This window comes from Mugil cephalus, chromosome 14 (assembly GCF_022458985.1).
Source record: "Mugil cephalus isolate CIBA_MC_2020 chromosome 14, CIBA_Mcephalus_1.1, whole genome shotgun sequence".
In the NCBI taxonomy this organism is placed as follows: domain Eukaryota; kingdom Metazoa; phylum Chordata; class Actinopteri; order Mugiliformes; family Mugilidae; genus Mugil; species Mugil cephalus.
In genome coordinates, this window is record NC_061783.1 from 12682739 (window position 1) to 12709021 (window position 26283).

General features: G+C 42.5%; 1 protein-coding gene across 4 annotated transcripts in view; it reads right to left on the reverse strand.

The window, feature by feature from the left end:
- Nucleotides 1-26283, reverse strand: part of ripor2 (RHO family interacting cell polarization regulator 2) — a 60139-nt gene that overhangs the window by 16190 nt on the left and 17666 nt on the right. For 3 of the 4 annotated variants that reach the window (XM_047605190.1, XM_047605188.1, XM_047605189.1), the window contains exons 2-6: nt 6077-6197; nt 3011-3166; nt 2532-2610; nt 1796-1819; nt 1300-1353 (exon numbers count right to left, since the gene is read on the reverse strand). In XM_047605190.1, the coding sequence (XP_047461146.1) occupies nt 1300-1353; nt 1796-1819; nt 2532-2610; nt 3011-3166; nt 6077-6197 (434 nt within the window). Of the gene's footprint in view, nt 1-1299; nt 1354-1795; nt 1820-2531; nt 2611-3010; nt 3167-6076; nt 6198-25373; nt 25638-26283 lie in introns of those variants that run through there. The other variant, XM_047605191.1, reaches the window with a different exon arrangement.

Below are 26283 nucleotides of genomic sequence, written 5' to 3' on the forward strand. Positions count from 1 at the left end.
TTGGGCGTGTGGGCTCTGATTGCCTGCTGTCACGTCTGATTTGACGCACAGCGAGGGAGACCATTACAGGACCACAGAAAGGGGAGGTGGAAGAAAAGTCACTGAACTTTGCAACCTTGTAGGGGATTAATGTCCCCAACTGGCAACCTGCGTGGAGACTACAAAAGAGAATATAGGAAAAAAAAAAGTCCCTACCTGGAGACCTTAGCGGGGAAGTTTTTGCCTCAAACACTGAAACAGCAGGAAACCTCCCTAATATATCCACACATGAACCAGAAAAGAGTTGGAATGCTAAGCTAACCTGACAGAAAATAAAAAAATCCAGTGAGGAGTGGAAAAACAGGAGCTGTAATGGAAACTACAATTTATCAGAACAAAAGGTTAAAAGTCACATAATTTTTGGAAATGTATTTGTCTGTGTCCTTGTTAAGAGTTAGATGAGGGGGATTAGCCAGTAGCAGTTTATCTTAGCTTAAAGTAGAAAGAAACACAGCAAATTGCTGCTCTTGTTTCTGTTACAAAAAAAAAATCTAAATGACATACTATATCTAATGAGTTTAATCCATGAAGTAAACATGAATGTAAAAATAAAGCTTAGAGCTATGGTTGTAACCTTTCCACACAGCCAGCAGTTCCCACTGTTTCCCTGGTTTATGCTAAGCTACCTGGTAGCTCACTATAAACAGCATTTTTTACCTCTCAGTTTTTGTATAGTCCAAACAAACAAGAAATAAAAATATAGTTTGGGAGCTTTATATGTGCTAGTACACCAGGTGTTATAGTTGGACAAAACCAGGCTTCCCTTTTGGCAAATGGTAGCGCTATATTAGCCTAGCTTGCATGTTCAGTCTAGTTAAACAGCTGAATCTCCTCGGCTAGTTCTTAACAAGGAAACAGACATTGTACATTCCTAAAATATCGAACTTTTAACCTCTTGTGCAATGTTTCCGCTCCTCTCTGTTTTTTTATTTGGTTAGTTATCAGATTAGCTTAGCATTCCTGCTATTTTAAGCTTCATTTTTTATTGAGTTGAAATCGCCAAATTTCTGGCACCTCCAAAAAAAAAAAAAAAAAAAAAAATCTACTAGCGACTGTGTGGATAATACGAGATGTGAAAAGGATTACTGTTAAAGAAGGTAATGTGAAATCTTCAACAGCTCTTAATGGACGCCTTTTAAAGGTGCCACTCAGATGTGCTGGAAACAGATCGAAGACCCAGAACTGAACACTCAAAGCTATTCATCAGGTAAATAATAACAAGCCTTGATCGACATCACCACTCATCCATGCAGCGCTTACCTTGCTTATGTGAAACTCCAGACGTCTCATGTACCGCTCGATGGTTTTGATTTGCTGCGGAAAGAATTTACACAAGAATTTAACCAGTGCTCAGAATATGAGAATATGGCTCTATATGTTTTTTCACATGTATGAATAATGATTTATATGTCTGCTGTCCAGGGCATAACAAGGACACGTGTGGTTACAAATGGTGGCCTTTGCAATCATGAAAAGCAGTTCACAGATTCACAAAAATAGATACAACACAGTACTTCATTCTCTCTCGGATACTCTCCCTTAAGCTGCCTTTCCTCTTGTCCCATCACTTATTTTTTGCTCTTTCATCATTTTTCCTTCATTATTCCCCCTTATTTCTCCTACTATGTTCAATCCTCTCTCATTTTTCCTGCCTTTGTACGTTTCCTTACCCCCCTTTTCCTACATCAAAGATTCACTCAACCCACACCAGACTTGGAGAGTATGTTACGGCAGAACCTCTCCTCCATCAGCTTACCTTGTCAAGATCGTACAGCACTCCCTGGAAAGAAAAAAAAAAACACACACAGACACAGTCACACAGTTACTACAGGAGGCACAGCAGAGATTGTGATGCAAAGCAGTTTGTCTATCGTTATAAAATGATAGATATGCCATTATCCAATAATTAAATATTAACAGACCAAAAAGGTTAAAAATTAAAAAATATATCGTCTTTTATGGAAAAATGCATAGGTGAATGATTTAAACGTGCAACAGTAGGGTGGCATACATAAACATACCTGACATAAACATACATACAAACATGGGATTTCACCTGGGGACTGAATAGGTTCTCTTTAAATTTGTGGCAAAACATTTTAAAAATATCCATAAAAAATGTCTAATCAATCAAAGATTTTGCAACCCTTCCTGCAGTACCTCCGCGGATCCCCTAGGGGTCACGGGCCGGGGCGTTTTACAATATACTTAAAAACAAATACTAAAGATAAGAGTTTGGCTACATCCTCAAACTGTGCCAATCTGATCTAATCTTTGAAAATATCTTGACTGGTTGAGATGCTAATGGGGACATCACTAATGAATACTTAATGGAGCCAGTCTGGACTTTCGCGTTTAATATTTTCCCATCCGTTTGTTTCTGTCCAACAACGTGACCACTCACATGTCGTTACTTGAGGACATACGTGAGAGAGAGAGACGTGAACGCAGCACAAACTGTGGCGTAAGTTTGTGCCTCAGTAATTTCTCACCAGACGAGAGTTCCTCTTCATGTCCTTCATCAGAGACAAGAGTTTGTCCAATTCTGTTTGATGAACTTCCAGATACTCACTACGGGACAAATAAGGAAGAAACATTAAGGCTGTGTACTGTATATAAGTGCAGTATTGTGCTTAATCGATCACTGTCAATGAAATTGAAACAGTGCTGCAGGAAAGTTAACGCAATGTAAACAAAAATGTATGACAACATAAACACCCGTATACAAACATTTATGGAGTAAATATATTCTGGACTCGGACATACTGTATATGTACGACTCAAAGCATCAGACTGTCAACATTTATTAACTCAACCCGTTTACCCTCAGGTGTCTCATTTAGATAGAGAAGGCTACTCCGGACCATTTAATGAGTTTATACTGTATACTGAAGGAGGAATTACTTTTCATTAGCTACTTCCTGAGTGAATCTGAGACTGTGTACACAGAATAACTGTACGAGTTACTCACTCCAGGCCTTGTTTGAGAGCAGTGTAAACTTCTTCCAGTCGTTTGGGCTGTGGCTCTCTGGAGGAGCTGCCTCCCTTGTGACCCGACAGGTGAGGCTTCTTGGGTTTGGACTGAGGCTTCTTCTGCACCGCAGAGTTCCCCATGAAAGAGTTACACCTGCACGCACAAACACACACGTACATTTCAGTACATACCACTGAGGGTCCATTAGGGCTTGTTTATCCACCCGTGTGCCAGATGATTTACTGTCTGCTGAGAATTATTTTTTACTGGACATGACATATGTCCCAAGAAGAGAAGAGAAGAAGGAAGTATTCTGGCCTGAGCATCTATCTTCATGTAAAAGATAATCAAGAGATACTTGGACAGGAAGAACACTGCATCTTAGATATGCATCACAGCATTTTGAACATGCCCTTGGGCCAGTCTCAGTATGAATTCATCTCATCCGTCAGATCTTGCAACTTCGTGGAGTCTGTTCACAGCTCACTTACAAAGGAGCTGACGCATTTAGCCTACATATTCTTCGCATATCGTCAGAAAAAACCTGTCAGACACACTCACACATGATCAATAACACACACATGCAGCCGCTCACACAAACCCTCTCCCTAACCTGAGCAGTGAACCTCTCCATCAATCACAGGAGTGTGTTAAATACCACGAATGCACAAACATCTGTGAGCGTGCGCATTTTCTGTGTTTGTGACACACAATCAGTGGCATTCAAGCGCTTTTGAGGTCTCTTTTCTAAGGCCTCCAGCAACTGACCGCCAACAGTGTGACAGGCTCAAAGAGGGGAACCCACTGAATGTGGTAGAGTTGAACATGCGGCGACATTAGCTTTAGCATTTAGCACTGAAGTGGACACAGGCTGCTGCGCCATGTAAAGTTTATTTAACCTAGACGTAGTCGTACCTGAAACTAAAGCATGCAGTGAAAGGGAGAATCTGACGCTAGCTGTCGCCCCCTCGATTCAGCCCTTATGTAGTTGTTCTTACATTATTCTACTGCTCCGCTACAGCACTTCAATACACACGAATACTCACTTAAAGAGATGCATTTTGACCCATGGTTTGTCTTCTTTTTTTGGCCATAAAGCTCAGTCCTTAATACAATTAACAAGTATTTTTCTCATCCCTTAATCCTCTGATTAGTTGATTGATCAATTTCATACATTATGGGTTGATTATAATGTCATAAAACTAATTAGAGTACCAACATATAAAGGAGGATGTCATTATGCACCAAAAAACAGATAATTGTTACATCTTGTTGTCTCAAGCTTCAACGATGATTATTTTTCATTGCTTTTAATTATAAGTATTATAAGATCAGAAGTCAAATCAGTCAAAACAGTTTAACACTCAAAGATATTCAAATAACATTTATATAAAACGGAAAAAAACTGAAGCTAAAAACAAACATGTTTTGATTGATAAATCATAATTAATTAAGGTTGCAAATGAATCCCTGTCACTCAGCAAAACATTTAAGTACTACTTCTGAGTACTCCTGTGGCATGAATCAAACGGCACCATCCTCTTAATAGTAGGTCCACCTCAGAAGACTTTCTGTCAGCGCATGAATCCATTTTAGGTCACACTCATCTTACGGTCTCATGCACATTACGGCTTTTAAAACCATTACAGATTTAGCTGACGGATGACATTTCCCTCGTCTTAATGAAATGATCCCAGAGTCATTTCAGGGGCACAGCGACGACCAATTCCAGCGCTCGACAAGCTGGAACGTGCCACGTCTTGCTGCATGCCAGCAGCGGCACAAGTTAAGCTGAGCTTCCACAAATGTAGGGCAACACTGAATGAGAGCGCTGCGTAGCCTTGGGGTTACGCGGCGCACAAGGGTCTCTTGATAGGGACGCACACACAAATGCACATGCTAACGATCCCACGCAGGCTTAGAATTGTGGATCTGCATCCTTGCACAAAACAAAACAGAAAACTCTGCAGCACTGGAGCATGTGTAAATTCACACACATTGCATTGGAGAGTTGCTCAAAACCCAACCAGAGCTGCACACACACAGAAACCGATGCACTCCATTGGCGTCAGAAGCCAGATATCTGCAGCTTTCCACCTTGCTCATTATCAGAATAGTAACTTGTCTGTCGCTGTCGGATGCCCACTCACTCGAGTCATTCCAACCAATTACCCCATTCACTGTCTGAGCAGAGACGAAAATAGGGGAAAAGTCTCCACATTGGCTTTTCTCCCCTAGGACAAGGGTCGCTGAAGAAGACCAACCACAAGATTGCAGGAGATGTATCTGTGAGGAAACTTTATCTTCTGGCAATGGAGCGAGAACAGTCACAGATGAGTCAAGGAGGAAAAACACAGATATAGCTCTTATCTCCCCCAAAACGTTATCAATCTAACTTGTCATAACTAACGTCTGGTGAACAAACATGACGAGGAGTGTGTATTTATATAACAACGATCCTCCCTATCAGATTATCTTTTTTTTTTTTTTATACAGGATCTTAAGACTTGCTGTGGCCCGCTGATCGTCATGAAGCTTGGCTCCAGATTATTGAGTCACTAAATTCCTGCTGTCAGTGTGAGGTTTGAACCTGAGCTTGGTGCCAGATTTCTTAAAGGGTCATTTCTATCAAAATGTGAATGAATAAAGTCTTTATATTTAAGACTTATACATAATTAAATGTCATCTGCAAAAAAAAAAAAGGTTTGATATAAGAGAACTACTTAGCCCTGCTTAACATTCAAAGTTATCTTTTAAGAAACTGCGACCATATTGCCTAATGAATGTGACACATAATAATTACAAAATAGGAACACATATTTCTGCAATCTGTCTAACAATCAAAAGTTGATATATAAGTGAAAAGGTAGAAACGATCAATAACGTACACTATTGTCTCAGAGATCCACTTCCAAATCAATACCATGTTTCAAGATAAGCTACGACCAACTAAGGACAAATCAATCAAAGGGTTAGTTTTATGATCAATTCTTTCATTCACCCATTGACTCGAATTGTTGTTTCACTGATCACTGATTAACCACTCTGAATATCTCTGCTTACCGTGAGCGTCTCTCTTGTAGCGTGCTGAAGCCTGCAAAGGACTGACTCCGGATTATGCCATTGGGCCCACCGGGGGAGTGGGTGCCGGCCGCCATGATCTCCGGGACGCGAGACGACACTCCTGGAGAAAACACAAATCAGTTCCAGACGAATTAGTTAACAATACAAGAGAAACATTCAGGATTACCAATGCAGCGTGGCACAACGAAAGCATCCTATGACCTCAATTAGCACCAAAACATGTCAATGGAGAGGGGAACTGGAGTGCAGGGAGCATTGTGCAACGCAGCACAGAGTAAGCGCTGTTGGTGACGCTTGCCATGTGCGAGGTGGACGAGCGCCGACACGTTTTCGACTCCTCTGGCCAATTTGTCACCACTCAGCTGCAAATATACTTTAACTGTTACGGTTTCTCCTCAGACAGGTGTCACGATACACGACTCCTGTCACTTTTCTTTGTGTGACGTGCACTTTGCACATGCATTTTGTACCCGCACTAAGCCGAGGACTCCAACCCACGAGTTTCTTCTCAGCCTTTTCTATAGTTTGGACATCTTTCATCACCGTGTCTATATTTACCAGCAGCAGCCTGTCATCTTTCAACCTTTTTTTAAAGCGGGAGAAGTGGAATGCAACATGACTCACGTGGGCACTTGGGGAGCAAGCTGAAAATAGACGAAGAAACGTCCAAATATAGCCGTCAGATAATGATGTAGCAGAGATCGAGGGCCCGACGGGAAGCGTCCAGGGTGAGGATGGGAACGCGGTGCCAGGTAGCAGGTTGACATTTAAACTCACCGGGCACTTCAAAAAATCTGACTTTAAAAAAGAAGGAAGCTTTGCTCATTTTCCACTGTCAGGAAGTCAAAGTAGAGAAAACCTCTGAGAGGGTAACAACTGCTGGAGAACTATATCACACACTCTTCTTAAACTGTATTTAAATGATGGCTGTATTTCATTTTAATAAAGACTGTTGAGGTGCACACTAACAGCAACAACAATCACTGCATATACCTGGTAGATTACTTTCTAATAGGATCAGTATGATTCTACAAAATCCCTAAAGGGTCATACATACATACATTTGTTTACATCCGTTTTCTCGTGATAACAAGATAATTTTCCCCCAGTTTTCTCGTGATAATGAGATAATGCATTTGCGTGCAACGTGTCTGCTCTTCTCACTCAGGAGAAACCGGACACAAATAACCATCCCATAAGACACCCATGTTTAGCTTCTAAATGATAAATGATGATGACAAATATTACTATTCGTGGTGCTTATTTTCTAACAGAAGCTAACATTACGTTAACTAAATGGGAGCGTATAGCTAGCAGGCTCACGTAACGTAGGTATTGATACACAACACCAGTATCCATTTAGAAGCTAAACATGGGTGACTTAAGGCAGTGAAACCACGTCTTGTGGTGAGATTGATTTCCTGGATTGTACTTCCTTTTTTTTCACTGCAACACAGAGAAAGTAAATACGGCCCCACCATGGTGGCTTCTTGTTCTTTCCACAATCTGTCTGAATACACACTTCACTAACAAATAAACGGCTCAACAGTTGACCTCGGTGGTGAGGAATTTACAGCGTTGTTAACCTGTATCACTTTGCACTAGCTAAAGGGAAAGCACGGACACAGAAACGCCCAAGGAACAGAAACAGAGAAAGGCAAATTTGTCAACTGAAATTAAACTCCGCTAACAAGCAGAGGAATTCAGCTGTTTGTGTGTCAGCTTCTTGTCCTCTCAGTGTCACCAGTCAAACAACCTGCCCAAACATTTTTTTTCTTTTTGTGCTGTTCTGTTTGTGTTTGAATGTACCCTGTTTTGTTTTGTTTTTCCCACTGACCCATCCATCTTTGGGGGGCAAATACAAATGTCCGTATGTACACACACACACACACACACACACACACACACACACACACACACACACACACACACACACACACACACACACACACACACACACACACACACACACTGTCCATGGTACAAGAAGTGATTGAACCAGCAACCTGATATCACCTGATAACAAGAAGCTTCGGTCTGAAGGGCAGACAGAGAGGAGCACAAAGACACAGCACAGGGCCCAAGGAAAGACTAGATCCTTGTTTTGCGATGGAAGAACAATAGACAAAACTGATACTGCTCCGGCCAAGAATAGCAGCTAGCTCACTTTAACCCAGAGGACCCTGGTGGCTGTGACTCAGTGAATGAATCATTAGGTGTTTGCCTGGAGCTGACCGGCTGTTGAGTTTGGCCAAAAATGACCTTTTACGTGTTTATGTATTTATATTGAAATGGCAGTAAAGCTGTAGAAATCAATATTTAAATCAGGGGTCTTCAATGTTCTTCAGGTCAAGGACCCCCAAAAAAATAAAGACATTAAGTAGGGACCCCCTACCTCCTATATGTGTTCTATATTAAACTCGGTCTATTGCTATTTATAAATATACATTATTATTATCATTTTGCATTCAATATTAACCTATTAAATTAATAATAATTAATACACAGGTTTAACGCGTGCAGCAGTAGGGTGGCCGAGCAACTGTCATAAACCTAAACATACCTAACTGACAGATTCAGGTTTTAACTTAGCTAAATGTAGCAGGAACAGTGAGTCACCATTTGATGGCACACACACTCCCACACTGAGTGAGATGTCTGACCCTGATGAGAAGCACACAACTTACCTAACCTTGGATGAATGTAGGCTGATGGGCTGCACTGTCAGCTTCTCTTCTGCTGATATTGCAAATATATATATATATAAAAAATGTCTAGTCAACCAAAGATTTTGTGACACCCTCATGGCTCCTTTTTGAAGACCAATAATTTAAATGTTAACAAAGTATCAAGTTACTTTGTGTAACGTTGTTGCTATTGTATTTTTTTTAATTGTTCATTAATTTGTGGCACTTTCCAAATGTCTAAACTGTGTTATTGTCCATGTTTTGACCACGTTCCCCAAATGTACGACTACAGCTATATATAGTAGTGTATATACCACAGCATTTCACAAGAGCAAGCAAGTAGATGACGTCTAGGCACCTGTCACTCAAGTTATTAATAGTTTTAGGCCTGTATAACCTAAATGGACGGGTTATGTAAGAAAAGATTTGTACCAGGCTGTAAATATGTTTTTTTCTTCCGCTAAATTGGGATTGAGTCGCTCTTGGAGTCGGTTTCAAGTGGCCTTTTGAGGAAGTGCAGTTTCTGGTACTTTCTTGTTCCTTGTTCCTGGTTCATTTTATTTTTAGCCCCGGGGATTGCAGAGTGGAATACTTTGGAGAGTTGTCATATTTTTTTTGATGATATTATCTCCTCACATGATGGTTCATCAGATGAAAAGTTCTGTTTGCTGATGTTAAGTGTGTACTCTGATGTTCGAGGACACGCTGACATCTCACATCCCCCATTTGATCCGTTCTGCAGGAGTACAAAGCTATCCCTATCTCTGGCACAAACAAGTATCATGATATGAAAAAAAAATGTAAACTAATAAATGGGATGTAAGAAGCGATTACATTAATTGTAGCATGCGCTGATGAGCTCAGTCTCTTCATATAGGTGAAAAAAAATCTTGATTACTTGTCCTGGCTCTGAAATATTACCATCGACAGCAAAGTTGTCGGATAACACGATGTGGAGGCACAGCATAATGACATTACTCTGACCCGAAAATTATCCTGAGAACAATTACAAATATAGCGTTATCACTTGCACTAATCCCAGCCGACAAGAGACTGAACAGAAGAGCAGCAATTTGCTTTAATGATGTGAAGCATTTCGCTCCATTTCGAGCTCTGGATGTTCCACAACACAGTTTTTCTGCCGCACCATGTTTGTGTCTCTAACTTTCTGACTCACTCCCCTAAAAGGGGAGCAGTGGGTGGCAAATGATTGGTACATCTTGTTACCTAATGCTCTCTCGGATAATAACAGAACAGGCTGCACAATGTTCAGGACACTTTAGCCATTTCCCAAAAAAATCTCCTAGGTTTAGACGGAGCGAAAAGATGAGGAGCGGAAAAGATGTTGGACGACGGAAAACTAAACTCAAAGATACCAGATCATGTAAGCACTCGAGTTTCAAGCACCTTCAATATCCTGATGTTATAGTATAGTAAATAGTACACACAGCTCACTCTGCCTGTGATGAGGACTCAGGGGAAGGGAATAACAGAGAGCACCCATCTTCTCTCACAATATAAACTGTGACACTAGCTTCGTATTTACCTCCTTAAAATCCGACAAAAACTATGAAATTCAAAACAGGGTTTGTCCTACATTCACTTTCAGGGACTTTCCCCACCCGCTGCTGAATAAATGGAGTCTTTATAAAAAGATGATCATGTAGTCTCTGCTCTCTCAGAGAAACTAAGATAATACCTGTGTTTTAAATACGACACACACCACGCATTCCCTCAAGGACCTGTAGCATCTGTTAATCCAGCTGCTGCAAACGCATTAAATGAAGAGCTGGTTAATCAAAAATTACTTTAATAATTGACCTGTCCAGGGTGTGGCTCGCCTCTCGCCCAATGACAGCTGGGATAGGCTCCAGCCCCCCCGCAACCCTTCAGAGGGGAATGAATGAATGAATAAATATTTTACTCATCTGATTCAGCTGTTTTAGAAGACAAGATACAAAGCACAAATTCTCAAAAATGAGAAAAAGATTTTCTACATTATTTTACTGGACAAAATTATGAATTGAAAAAGCTTCATATATATATATATATATATATATATATATACACTGTATACTGTGTACTGTATACTTTATATCCTATTTCCTTCCTGCTCCTATTAATGGTTTACAGGTAAAATATAAATAAACCTACAAGAGATAAATCCTATTTTCCCTTTCTCCCTGTGGACAGCTGGTATGAATGGTATGTTAAATGTTCACACTCGAGTCCAGGCTTCTGGATTTTCCCAAAAACCTTTCCCAGCCTCGGCAAACCCCTTAAAAAACAAATCCCACGTTTAAAGCGATGCCACCACGCGGATAAAGACGCACACTCTGTCACAAAGGGCTGAGTTCAGCCACTGAATCATAAAAACCTTTCCTCCGCACCTCTCAGTGTCACCGTTCATCTCGTCCAAAGGGCCTTTCAGAGCGACAACAACAATGCCCACTTGCAGCGCGTTCTGGTCTGCTGCCAGCTGTTACCCATGTTGAATACAGCCGCCAGTCAGCCCATTCACAGGTCTTTCATCCCATCCTTAAATGCCCCCATGAGTTTGGTGTGTGATATTTTTTTTTTTGTGTCTGTGTGTGTTTGTGGGGGGGGGTTGTATGCATGAGCTTGATCAGTATGCGGAGCTGCTCCTTGGAAGGAGTGAACAAATGACAAATGAACAATTAGGTGAAGGGAGACCTGGTGTAATATCAATTTGCTGTTTGCTCTCCAAGGACCGTGCGCATAAATGCATTGGTCTCACCCTGACAATGTGTGTGTTTGTGTGTGTGTGCACGTACTCTGAGTACCGGGAGAGTGAGCGACATGCTGGATAAGTGGATGAGGGATGAGAGGGCAAAGATGAGATGAGAGGAGAACTGAAAGAAAGCAACCAATCTAGGCTAAAAGAGATCAAAACCAGCTGTAAAAGCAAAACGGAAAGAGACAAGAAGCTCTCGATGGAAAGCTGTGATATGCAAGGCGAGGGTCATATGACTGTCAGGAGTAGCTGAGCGTACAATACTGCTAGCATACCAATCTTTCAACGTGGGCAATGACCATGTATTTGTTGGGTGAGCTACAGGTTTTATGAGTTTTCATTTCATTTTACCATCTTGCAGTTGTACGACTCCGCTAGCAATTCATGTTTCAGTGTCTGCCCATGTTATAGAACATGTATCTGGTGAAGTCTTGCCTTTTCGCTACATTTTTGGATGAAATGGATGTATTTGATTATTATATTAATCCAATACACAACTTGCAGCATTGTCTAGGTCATATTTGCACTAGTACACCCAAGAAGCAAATAGCAGTGAAGTGGTGACAATAGACCATAGACCATTTGTATCAATGACAAATGGAAAAATACTTTGGTGGGGGTACCAAGCTGAACTAATCTGAACTTTTTTTGAGATTGAGGCAATGGCCAATGGGACCGTCTGATACTGTTGATTGACACGTCACAGGATCCCTAAACTTCTGCCGCAAGAAAACAGCATCCACCCGATTTGGTTCCTACCCCCAAGTTTACCACAATGACAGTCGGCCTGGACTATCAGCTCTGTCCGTACTCTTGGTTTTAAATTCTGCTGGACCAACTTAGAAACATTTAGCTATGGCAAATATACAAGAGGCTTACCTTGAACCACAACATGTATTTTAAGTGGCATTTAAAGTTTGTCAGTGTAGAATATTAGTAGAATATTGCAATATATCGCAATAAGTATCGTGATATGTATCGTAAAGTCAATACCCAACAAGTGAAACTACTTGATATACAAAGGGTGTCTACATATGGACATTGTTTTCACACAGAAGTACAGAGGACTGAGCTGCATCACATGCTGTAACAACGATCACATGAAGCTCAATATCTGCAAAACATGACCTTGGGGTGGATTACCAGAGAAACCTGGAAGGAAGTGAAGAGGGTGGAGCGCTATCTGACAACTGTGTGGAAATCTCTTGCAACTAGAATATGAATTATTGAGTCTTGCCCCAAAAATATGACCTTTGACGGCCATAGTTTAATTGATGCATCTTTGGGATTTTGTGCATAAAATATAGAACCATTTCAAGAAGGATTGATTGGACTTAGGTTGCCTGCCTCTGACCTCGCCTTGCAGGTTGTGCAACTTCTTTCAAGAGTCTCTCAGAGGACACTAGACCCACAACAAAACTTCGCTCTGTCTTTCCAATTCCATTCACCGGCCACAGTTCTAAACAATCTTTCTGATCTGTTGAATTGTCCATTGTGTTTAGGTGACTCAGATATTTGAATGGATTTCTCCAAAGACTACTCCCGCAGAGATTCGTTCTTCAATGACGGCATGACTCATATTTATTTTCTTCTTCTTCTTTTTGCTCCTTTTCTACTCATACGACTAGGCCCGCTTCTCGACCCGCAGTTTATTCAGAAATACATAGATTTTTAAACATGAACACTGATGAGGTCAGCGCAGTCAAAAGCCAAACCCACAGCAAAACATGAATCATGACTTCCGGTAGAACTTCTAGGATTATAATGGTCTTATTTTTATATGTTATTAAATCTACCCATTGGTACTCCAGGTTTAGAACCGCTACCCCTCCGACTTGTGGAGAGCACACTCCACCTACTAAGCCACAGCCGGCCTGGAAATACTCAAAACACTGGCTGCAAATCAATATAAGTGATATATCTTTTCATAAACTCTGTAAACAAATCCTGCAGATTCAACTATTGGGATAAATAATCTATAGTTCAACGTTACTACACAAAAACACAGACTTGGCCAGTTCATGCCCCTCTTTCCCACACAAACATCCACATTTAACTCTTCATTAATCCTCAATATGTGCGTGTGTGCGCTTCCGAACGTGCACAAGCGCGTGTGTGTGTGTGTAAAACTCAGCGTCAGCCCGTGGTGCATGTTAACAAGAGAAGCCTAATTCTTAATGCCCGTATAAATTAGCCTCACCATGGCAACAGCAGACAAAATGGGATGAAGTGTGTTACGTAAAACAACGGTTTTGAGCCAACTGCCAAGAAGTAGGACACACACCCTCGTGTTTCAGGGCCGAGGCTTTTAAAGCACCAAACCTACATTTGTGGAAAGTGTTTTTTATATTCCAATTTCTTACAGACGCTGCTTTAAAAGTGTCCTCGATGTCTGATTGCCTCATTTCCCTTTTCTTTCCATTGTTGTTTGTATTTAGTTTGACAGGTTGTGCTGATAGAAGCAGAAAGATGGAAGGAGATGATGAGAGCTGTTATAAAAAAAAAGAGATAATGTAAAAGGAGATGGAGGTATAAGACAATAAAGCCTCTGTTGAAACAGAACAAATCCAGCAGACTGAAGCGATGGTGATACACTAATGTCTACATGTGACTGGAATAGGAGTAACATGTTCCAACACAGCCTGCAGGTTTCAAGCGCGTGCCGGGAAGTTGCTCAGTTATCCATGAGTCTGTGTTTGTGTGAACTGGGTGAGACAGAAGTTTAATTGCTGGTGTTGCTAAAATACCGAGCCAAAACATACAATGAGGTTTCTCTCTTTTCTCTTTTCCTGCAATCGAAACTGAAAATGTGACAGCCGACAGAGCTCCATTCGGTTACTTAGACCCATCAGCCTACTGTGAAGATTTAAAAATATCCCAGTCAAAAATAAACTGTAGCCCTCATATTACACTACAAGACACCTGCATGTAATTGATCGTTGTCTCAAATAATAAATAAATACGTCATTAAATTTAATTTCTGTGCACACACATTATGCATGACATTCATTTTATTTATGTGAATGGGAAGCAGCGTGTTTTAATCCCACTTTCATCACATGCCCCATTAACCTTCAGACCATGTGGAAGAAAAATGTTTTGAATCCAAATTCCCTGCAGGTAAAAAAAAAAAAAAAAAATCTGCAGAGCAAACACAGGCGCAAAATCACAAGCTCAGTTTATGTGTATGAAAGGTGGTGCACACATAAAATGAGAATCTACACCGCTACGCAGCAGAAAGCTCATATTGCTTTTTAACCGTATTTAGGATTTATAGCTACTTTTACAAGGCAAAACTGCTTTAGGAAGATGGAGCCTCATTATCCTCAGTGCTGAGGGAAAGTGGAAGTTCCTCCCCAGGATGGAGTTTTTGTTCGTCTTTACTGAAAAGGCTGCTCGAAAACCACTAAAAGGCAGGAGGAAACTGCTTTAGTGCGGAGCAGAAGAATGTCTCCTTGTGAAGCGGCAATAAAACACTTTTGATAAGAAGGATGACTCACTGAATAGTTTCGTTTGCAGAGTTTCGGTGTTCATCTGAAACTCTGATGCAGCTCCTATGACACATACTATAATCAAAATGAATACATGAATATATCAATATCTTTATATTACCAATGAATATATCAAAATCTTTACTTTACCAATGAATGGAACTACTATGTGTATATGAAAGGTATCCCTTACAAGGATGACTGCATCTCTTCTCAGCTTTTTAACAGCCATCATCTCATTATTTTGGTGTTTTTGACCCGCGACTTTGATGTTTGGTTTCAATCTCAACAGCTACAAAACCAGCTCTAATAAATCCACTCAGACACAAACACCAGACACTGTTAGTGACTCAATGGTGGACGATGGTGGAGAAATAAACAGCTAAAAAAAAAATAAATAAAATTTTTCCTCAGAAGAAAAGCTTTAACGTTTGCTTGTCTATGATCAGACTGGATCAGAATGGAAAGTACTTGTGTGGGTCTCTAATAGGGTTTTTCACACCCTGTTAACTTAAATGGTAACGTGTCAGTGTTAGCTTGTTTCCTCTGCCATCAATGTGCAAAAACAAAATAAAAATATTGGTCCAAGTTGGCTTAAAACAAGGTCGAACTATGTATTTATCATGTAAAACTCATACATGTGAATAAATTAAGTTAAACCCTGAAATAAAAACCTATCAAACATCTCTAGCCTCTGGTTACCAGCATGTGAAACAAATCCACATGTTAACGGAGGAAGATGTTGGAAATAACATGACCTGGTGACAGTCCGGTATTCACCAAGAGCTTTGAAGGCGAGAACAGGGACCCTGTCATGACTGACTGCTCCATCACCTGCAGCGTCATAAACAACATTTTTCACTCTGACATGTGTTTCCAGGAATCCCACCACACGGGAAAAAAAAAAAACCTCACACACATACACAAAAGGAACAATGGACAGAAGAGAAATTTCAACACAACCTGTGTGATGCTGGTGGTGAGTAGTGAGTGTACCTCAGGCACACAAAGGATCAGTCAATAGTCATCTCTACAGACATTCACAAAGCTCTTTTACTGCTGTCCCTGTGTTCAAGTGGAAAATTCTTGAATCTGCAGAAATGTTCAACAAAAACAACAAAGTAACACAAAGCAAAGACGAAGTAAGTGATTTCACAACTCAACAAGCTGGATTGCTGTAGCCTGACCTCCACAGATATGTAGCTACCTGCCTTTCCTTATCGACTTTTCTCACAAGCACAGAAATTTCACCCTCCTTCACGGATGTCTTATTTTTCTACTTTTTTGTCTGTGTTGCAGTGATTTCAGTACAAACAACTGCCGTTCAACACTTATTAGCTCGAACTCCAACAAGAGCCACTCAGCTCCAAGCAGCATTGCTTTAAGCACATACCGCTAACGCAACACCGCTAATGTTTCAGCTGCATAAACACAGAACGACGCAGACACACTAACGCACAAGCACAAGCACAATAAACGCTCACAACGGTGTAAGCCAAAAGCATAGGCTATGAAATACACTCTGCGAAGACCAGTTGAGGAAGTGTGAACCAACCATAAGTAAAGCTGAAGCTTAGCCTAGCCTAGCCTAGCTTAAAGATTTGACACAGTCTGCGCTCGCTGTTCCCGATCTCATCTCCTCAGCAAGACAGCAAATCCCAAGTTAAAAATAATTGTTTACTCGTGCCTGACTGAACTTCCGGCGTCTCATGACGTTCTCTGACCAAAAATAATCAAGCTTCCCGCAGTCCTGACCCAAATAGCGAGGCCGTTCTGATCTCGGCCATCATCCCACGGTGATTGATTTACTAAAAAAACAAGCAGTTCTTTATCAGGTCAACGTGGAACTGGTCTGGACTGTATAAATATTAACAGGAATCAGCTGACGGACGATTCAGTCATCTGATGCAGTTAAACAGATTATTGTGTGGCAAACTGTTGAGAGGGGGACGTGACCGGGCATCGGACAGAGTCTCTGCTGTGTGTGTGTGTCTTTTAATGTGAGTATGTGAAAGGAGGCCAGTGCCAGCTTCATCACATGAAGGTTGGGACAAGAAGCACACATGAACATTAGATCCAACACCAGAAAAAAAAAAGGGGGGGAAACGCAGAAAGGTAGAACCTTCTTGGTTTCTTTATGGGTAGCCTCATTTGGAAAAGACATTTAAAATCCGTTATCTTCTTCTATTCTTCAAACATACTCAGAAAGAGTTCATTTCTCTTCATCTCAGTGACATTTTCCCAGTGTTCAAATGCACCCGCTCTCCACAACCCCAACATGTGAGTGCTCAGATTTCCTCACACATCGTAACGACGCGATTATAGTGTCTCTTTTCTAATTATAGGTCATCGGTATCATCATGGCGCTGAAAAAATTAAGGCCAGGATATGGAGTGGCATTTAAATGTACAGATGACCAGATTAACTGAGATGTGTCTGGACTGAAGTTCCTCTCGGGCAGCTGCCGCTGACATTTCGGCAGCGTGTAATCACTCGTGAGAACCGTAAACCACACCAGCAAATGCACCATCCAGATTAGTGGGCCACAAGATTATGTTTTTATGACATTAGAATATAGCATAGAAAGCAGCGGCGGCCGACCGAGAAACAAGAGCTTAAGCCTGAACATGTGATGAGCCTCTTGCTGACTCGAGCGTCTGGACGCTGACAACAAGAGTCATTAAATGCTGCAAAAATAGAGACGCAGAACCTGATTTTGAGCTTTTGCACCTACACTTTCAGGAAAATGGTGTAAACATGCTTCAACCGTATCAATAGCAAAAGCAGGAAATTAACTATGAACAAGATAACAAAGCGATAAAATGTATAAAACTAGTTTTTAAAGTCATAGTCTAGGGTGAATTTTCCTTCACATCTAACAATGTCCCCGTCGATTACTCCCATCTCTCCTCTTCGCAGTGTCTCATGAATATTGCTCTAATATGTCCAGCTGACTTATTAGTGTGCCCTGCATTTGGGTCAGCATGGGCTGCTCCCGACTTGCTCCACTTCTTTCATTTGTCCGTTACTTGTGACTCCGATTGAAAATGACCACCTATGCCGCCACGGTGGAATGCAGCCGCAGCGCAAACAGGATTACGCTGGTTTTTTCAGCACCATTTGTTATTTTTAGCGGGAAAAGACAACACTCTCTCCGCTGGAAGTAGCTACTGTGACGATATGAGCGTGAATTAGCTGACGATGAAAGAATATTTAGTCGGCTATAGTTTGTCATTTTTTGGGCTCTGGCAGCTGCAGAGGCGGCAGAACAGAGAGATGTGCTGCGACTGTATCCCGCTATTTAACAGCTGATTAAATATGGAAGATTACAAACTTTTTACGGGTTAAAAAAAATGTGTCAACTTTTAAGCTCTGGCTTTTTTATGTCAGCAGCCGTTAAACTACTAAAGCCATGGAGCATTTACTTTCTGGTTATATTTCTTTCATTTTTCTCTCTCTCTGAAGCAAAAGCATTAAACACTGTGGGAGTAACTTACAAACAAGAGTCATGGTGGATTTATGTTCCACTCATCGCTCTCCTAGCCTTGACTGAACCATTACCGTAATGTTATCAACAGAATAACAATTTACCAAGCAGCTGGATGAAAGAAAATCGCACCGCAGGAGAAAACGGCCAAATGTCTACATTTCCCTGAAAGGACTCTCACAGGCAGAGCAAAACGCTGATTCTTTTCTCCATAAAGATCACAGTCATATAGTTCAGCTCAGTGCAGAGATTATCATGCTGTTTCGGAGTGGGGACTCAGCAGGGAGCAGGGCGCTGATGAGCTATGAAGTACATTTTGAAGGTCTGCGACCACGGCGGCTTGTGAGCCATTAGGCTGGAAATACTCAAAGAACACTTAAAAGTTCTCTTTTAATTATTTAGATTTTTGCAGGAAGCGTACTTCAGAGGAGACTCAAAGGAGGAAATGGAATATTTACGGTCACAGAGAAAACAACCAAGTCTACAAATAAGAATGCAGATCGCCAGTCATCACTTGAGTTCGTACACCTGCGCGCTCAGCAGCCAGGCCTCTCCACACACAGCTGTTCACATCTGATCATCTGGTCCCACGGTGTTCTCCTATGAGGATTTCTGTCTTTTTATTTATTTATTTATATATGTTTTTCACAGTGTGTCAGCATTTATTTGTAGCAGAAGGCTGGCAAGGACAATGAGAGGGAGACGAGTATAAAAAAGGTCAAGAGCATAGGCAGTATAAAGACGGTGGAATAGCGCCACAGAAGTGAAGCCAAAGCAAGTAGAGCTCCCCCTGGTGACTGGCTGCAGTACAGGTCATCAGCTCTAGCTCCTCCATGTTAGTGGGTGGGACTTGGGCCGAAATAAAACAAGTCAAATAAAATTTCTGCCATTTTAGTTTAGTTATTTGACGCTATTGAAAACAGAGCATGACACAACGGCGACTACCAGTTGCCGTGCCAACAACAATCCCATGCGACTGTGAGAGAACCGTGTACGATCCGACATTTTCGTGTAACTGGTGGAGGCAGTCCCTACTGCTCAGACTCTGGCTGCAGACTCACAAGATGGCGCTGCCTGCCGTATCAGTTTGGCCAATGCAAGGAAGCGCCGACACAAGGTCCGTATTTATACAGTTAATGTTGTGATCCCTCTGCTACACTGGAACATGCTGAATGTTAGCTCTTTCATACTTGTCAACTGCCATTAAATGTAAATTAAAAAACAAAAATGCAGTTCCTTGATCGGCCACTTGAGGCTGAAGCCAAAAGTGAGTAAATCCCCATCAAGCTCCATGTTAAAAAGTTCAACTTTACAGCAGAAGTAAACATGTTCACGGCCTCTGTTCGTAATCTCCTCACAGAGTTTTAATTATTCAATTTACATCAATACTATCTGCCTAGGAGTCAACTACATGCTTCAACTCGACTCACCGCACACCACTTTGTCCGTTTTTTAATTAGCTGGTTGGAGATGGCAACGGCTGGTACCACCCACATCGAGCTTCAAAGCTGATCTTCATGAATGCTAACGCTTGACACTGCAGGGGGGTTTGTCAGTCTTAAGAAAACTAACCATTCCCATCCAGAATATTTCTGTCGTCTCTGTGCACGTTGTGTTTAGTGTCCCTCAGTCAAATGTGTCCTCACCAAGGACTAGACTCTTTAAATGACCTTTATAAATAGACCTTAATTGCAAGTAGGTTATGACATTTCAAGTACATAAAACCAACATCATTTACTCTGATGTGACATTTAGCTGCTCTTAAACTTTGCATTAAGGGAGCTAAAACCGACAAATGTTTAGTCCATTGATTTTCCACTGATCATCCAGTCAAATGATAATTTTCGTCTAGTCATGGCTGTCACTGTTGCAGAGGCATAAAAAAAAGCCGCATAGATGAAATTCTCAAGACATTTATACCCTGCCGTTATATCATTTTAACACCTTTAGTTCTTTTTTTTCCTGACCCACATGCTTTGAAATTAGCTTAGAAATTCTGATTACAAATAAGACTAATTCTAACCATTTGATCAGTTTATTTCACCAGCACTATGAGCTGCAGTGACATTTATTTCTGGCTTACGATGCCACCAAAAAACATTCGTCACACCGAGCGCCTGTGACCTTTAAGGGCACATTCTGGATGAGCAGCACAGTTCAAAGACTGAACAGTCATTCTCGGGACGACTCCCCTCAGGACGAAGGAGCGGTGTCGTTACAACCCCCACCCCCCTCCACCACCTCCTCCTCCTCCATCAATCTGTCATCACACAGCTGTGTGTCACAGCCACCCCGAGGCAGCCGGGTACCAGGAACACCCACTTCAAAATGATTCAGAAAAACTCAACTTTATGACAGAAGAAGCCAGTCACACAGGTGCGAGCCGTCTCCTCGTCTCAAAAGGCTGCAAAGATGTCTGGGACAAAAAAACGTTGATCACGGTGCTGCTGCAGTCGTGTGCTGCGAAAGATGAAGAGTGAAAAACTAAATCTGCACAGGTAAGAAGACATCGGATGACACAAAAACATGGAGAGACGAGACAAGTGCGGCGGTATTTGTAGCTCAGAGAACCATCACGGCAGCCCAGAAACGTTGACAACACATGTGCAACTCATTGCCAGTGACTATGAAGAAAACTGTCAGGTACTGCCGGCACTGGATGTGTCACCAAGCTGTGCATTGTTGTCATGCTGCCAAAACAAATAAAAAGACGTATAACGATGATGACACACGCAGACATGAACCGATAATCTGTCTTCCAGCTGCTGGACTCTGCAGAGGGAGCAAATACCAAAACAGACAGATTATCAGCTTAGGACCCTAAAACGCTTATGGCACTGGCGCTACAACTCCCAGCTGCTCCGGCCAGAGGTGTGTGCGTGTGTGCCAGCGCGTCAGATATCATGTGTCACACAAGACATCCAGTGTAAAGCATGTACCATGTGGCGCATGTGTGTCCCCTCACGGCACGGCGACACAGTGGGAGGAGAAGATTAATGGGGACCACCACCACAACCACCACTACCGCACACAAATACATACACAGCAAGAATGCTGAGCTGATCTGCTCAAAGGCAAAGGGAGGAGGGGGGAGGAGGGGTGAGGAAGGCTTCAAACTTCCTTCCATAAATTCTTTGTCTGTATCTATGGAGGAGAGGGGAGGTGGGGGGCGGGGGGGGGGGGGGGGGGGGGCAAACAGATGGGAAGGGAGAGGAGATATAACCATAGGAAGACAGAGGAAAAATTAAATAATAAAGACGGAAAACCCATGGGGTAGACCAGCAAATGTACACCCCGATGAATACCACACACACGCACACACAAAAATAGTGGGGAACTCATTAGTCCATTAGCAGCACATAATTGTTCCGGTTATCACTTTTCATACATCACTGCTTCCACTCAGTGCGGTCAGGAGACAAAAACACTCAAAGACGTCTACACACTTACACTCGCACAGGCTTGTGTTTGTGTGTACGGTGTGACTTCCATGTGATTATACAGGAACCATGAAGGCGTAGCCACTGTATACTACATCCTGTCTTTCTTTAGGTAGGGGGTCCCTACTTAATCTTGATGAAATAATGTCTAATTATTGGAGAATGGCAATACTTTCAAAGCAGGCAACTACATTTTGCAGTTTCTTTCAACTTCTGCCCTCACACAGACACAGTACGGAGCAATTATCCAATATCAAGCAGATCATTTATCTTCTGAGCCAACATCAGAAGAACACAAGCCAGCCACTTCTGAGTTAGCTAAAGTTGTACCTAGCAGTCAATACTAAGTACCATCAAGGCTGATGTCTTGGAGTGTATATTAATGATGGATGATTGCACCAGACGCAACGTTATGGAGATCACAGTTCACCCTGATGAGGACACCGCAGACACTCTGTGTGTACCGCAGACACTCCATCACCTACAGTCGCCGTGGGAGGAGGTTTCCCCCGAGGATAAGATCTCCCACCTCCAGCCGTCGCAGTCAGCCGTCTCCACTGTCTCAGTCTCCACATACCACTTAATCCCGGTTTGACCACCTACAACCCACTTTCTTCACGCCGGAAATTCCCGACAGGCGTGAAACACCTCCCGCCCTCCCCGCAGTGATTGTAGGGTTGGGCATGTCAGGACCGGCCAATAAAGCCAGACTATCACCGTGAAACCAGATAACCTCTGACTCGGAGCTGGCTGGGAGGCTGCGTTATCTGACGTCAGCGTTATATGTCAATGTGATGAATCGCAGAGACAATGACCAAAAAAAAAATTTTAAATGTGTGACAAGTCGAGAAACAACTCAAAAATAAAACCTATTCTCATGCACCGTGTCAGACACATCAAAACCACCGTCTTCTACATCAATGAACAGAACGACCCAATTTCCCCACAGGGAGCTGGAAGTTTCATCGAAAACAAAAGCAAACTCTTCCAACTTCTGAGCAGTTATCAAAGCAGCTGTCTGGATTCAGACTGAGGGTTGACTTAAATTTGGAGCTTGGGATCACGGTGCACGTAGCCGGGGGTTCGTCTTTTTTAATCATTTAAGTCGTCTTTAACGATAAACTCAGTGTTCAGAGAAGTGAACGCCTTCAGCTGAAACCATTCCTCTCTGCCCACCCCAGCGGAGCACATTCACTTAGCGCACTCCTCAAGAAATAACCATCAGCTGTGAAAACTTTGAAAAGGCACTCCTCCTGTAAGAATGCAAGGTCTCCGTCCCCCCGGAAAAAAAACAGAAAAAAAAACACGCGAGCGCACGCATATGCTCACAGACGGGAAGACATATGTACATGTGGTGAATACACACACCCACAGTCGCACAGAGGGAAGCAAAATCTCAGAGAAGCACAAGTGGGTGTTCTTGGAAAGGAAAAGGTCAAGTGCTTTGTCTGCAAGACGTCAGTGGACTTTAAAGTACCGAGCTACTTTATCATGGCTGCTCGCACAATTCACTCAAACCTTATATACCCATTTTTTTTTCTCATTCTAGCATTTGCACATCTTTCATCATCTGTATCTGTATCTGAATGACGCTGTCAGTTAGGAAAATATTATTTTGAACAAATCTAACGTTGCTCAAGCTTCTAAAAAGGGAGGATTTGCTGGTTTTCCTTCATTTTCCGTGAGAGTAAACACATAAAATGTCTGACATCAGACAAATGATAAATAAGAAGACTAATTGGCACATAATTAGAATAACAGTTTGCTTGGTTCTTCATTTCGTGAACACTGAGGTGATTAAGCTTTCCTTGGTATCCCACCCTGCTCCCACCAACACTGCGTTGTTGTGCTTTAGCAGTTCAGGGGAAAACCCAACAAAACGACAGCGCGTCTGAATTTCCTCCAAACCACACGGTCATAATTCCTTTAATGAGGCTTTGGAGAGAAAGAGAAGGAAATGAGTGGATGTGTGTGTGTGCGTGAGTGAGTTCGTCCCCGCATGTGTGAGACAGAGAAAGCAAAAAGACTGGGACAGGGAGTGAAAAGAAAGAGGGCAGGGACCGAGGGAGCAGATGCAGGGGAATAAAAAGCCGGCTGTGGTAAAGTATAGAGAAGGTGAGGGAGAGAGTCTGGGAACAGACGCTGGTCTTGCATCCCTGCAGCCGGTCTCGGCTTGGCACAAACACACTACCCCTCGTCTCCAGACCCCTTCAAACAGCTTAGCCGTGGCCCAAGCAGCCTGGCAGCGAGGCAAAGCGCTTCCACTTAACCATATCAAAGTCAGCCCGGCGCTGCTGCACTGAGAGAGCGTTTAACCCTAGAAAAAAAAGAAAAAACAACGCCTTTTTCCTCGGAAACACCATGAGCAGCCGGGGGGCGTTTGCTGCAAGCTGCATGCTTATTTAGGCAAAATATTTTGCTGTTGTTTTGTTTTGTTCTTGTTTTTTTATGCTCACAGGAGCTGGCTGATCACTTGAAGACTACCTTCAGCTGGCAGGCATTTAAAAGGAGGAGAATTTGAAATATCAGGGAAATCACAATTATCTCTTGGCTGATACTGCAAGAAAATAAACTATGGGCCATCTGGCGGCTAGCAAACTGCTATCCGCTGGAAATATCTCTTGACAAGTCAAGGCTGCTCACTTCACAGACAGTTTATCTCCAGCTGAGCTGCTGCTGCTGAGTTTATCTGCTCTGGTTCAGCCGGCAGATCCACTGTGGGTGGTATCAGTGTACAATAGATGACCTTCGACCCTCCTCCTCAATAAACCTGGACGGGCGTTTGGTTTGTTTTGTTTTTTTCAAAATCACTGGCATGACACGCGCATTTCACCTGCACGCCAGGAGTGTGCATCCTGCATGTCTCGTCAGGAGAGAGCTGCACAAACCCACGTTCACAGATGCACACGGATAAGCAGCGACAGCAGCTTAACAACAACAATGTCACAATTTAAACTGAATCCACGTGCGACCAAGACGGGTAGACATTACTAGCAGCACATCATCTGTCAAAAGGACTGATGCTTCACGTGATGTATTCACATATTCGTGGAGCCCGGGGGGGGGGTCAAACGCTCAATTTCTCCGCCATTGTCAATAGGCACAAATGATTAAAATATATAAAGCAATGTTTAACTGAATTTAATGTTCTGGAGTGGGAGATTTAAGTCAGGAAAACTGTAATTTAAACCACATTTAATGCTGGCTGATGTGCATCTTAGTAAAAATCAGATCACGCATCGTCTTGATCCACTAACCCACTGCCCCGGAGAACAAGCGCGCCCCCCCCCCCCCCCACAGCCGGGAGAAAGGAGTTTTCCTGAATGAGCGCACCACAGCCTTTTACACCACGCAAGCATATTCTCATCCCCGTTCAAACCTAAAATGAAGTTGCACCAGCCGACGCTTCAACTCACCTCTGCAAAACTTCACAAGTGCGGCTCCTCAGCGGCGTCTCTGCCCGTGTACCTGCGCCTCTCCAGCCATGCGTAAAATCAAACGCCAAAAGTGCTTTTTTTTTCGCTTTCAGCTCAAAGATTTCTGACGCTGCTCGGGGTGCGACCCGAAGGAAATAAAAAAAATCTCAATCCGAGACGGATGAACCAGCCGCCCTGACGAGCAAGAGATGATCGCCGTTTGTTCGCCGATAGGCGCTCGATGCGGCTCAGTCCAGAGAAAACACTGATCCCACTCTCGCATTCCAGTTTGTGTTTGCGGCGCTCCTCCTGAACAACGGCGACCAATCAGAGGCGGGGGATGTCACGGGGAGGGCGGGGTCCGCCTGTTTTGTACCCCTGCCGTGGACGCAAAAAGAAGAATGACCCCCCGACTCCATCGCGTGGTGCCATTTGTGGTGGTGGGGGTGCGCGTACATGCGTACTTGCGCCCTAAGAGCATTAACCAGGCACTCTCTCCCCAATAAATCACGGCAAATAATCCCGTCACGTAACCTTTAGCAGCTTTGATTTAAACTCTAATATTGCTGGAGGTATATTAATGAATGTACACGTGCTTCTTTTATAGAGAAACACTGTAAAGTGAGAGTAAGACTAATATTTTGGTCAGCACGGGCCAATAATCATAATGTCTTCAGTATTAACACCACAACCTCCCAACATGTCACTAGAAACACAAAAGTTCAGTTTATGTAGGATATTTGTTTCTTAATTTAATGATTTGCTGGGAAGTGTGGGGCTGAACCAAGGTGCACACTTTGCAGACCTGTTTCAGCAAAAGGTGCAGACATGTGTCTTTTTTTGTGAAACATCCGCTAAAACCGGGACTATTATTGCACTATAAGCATAATAGCTGATCTGAGTGCGTGTG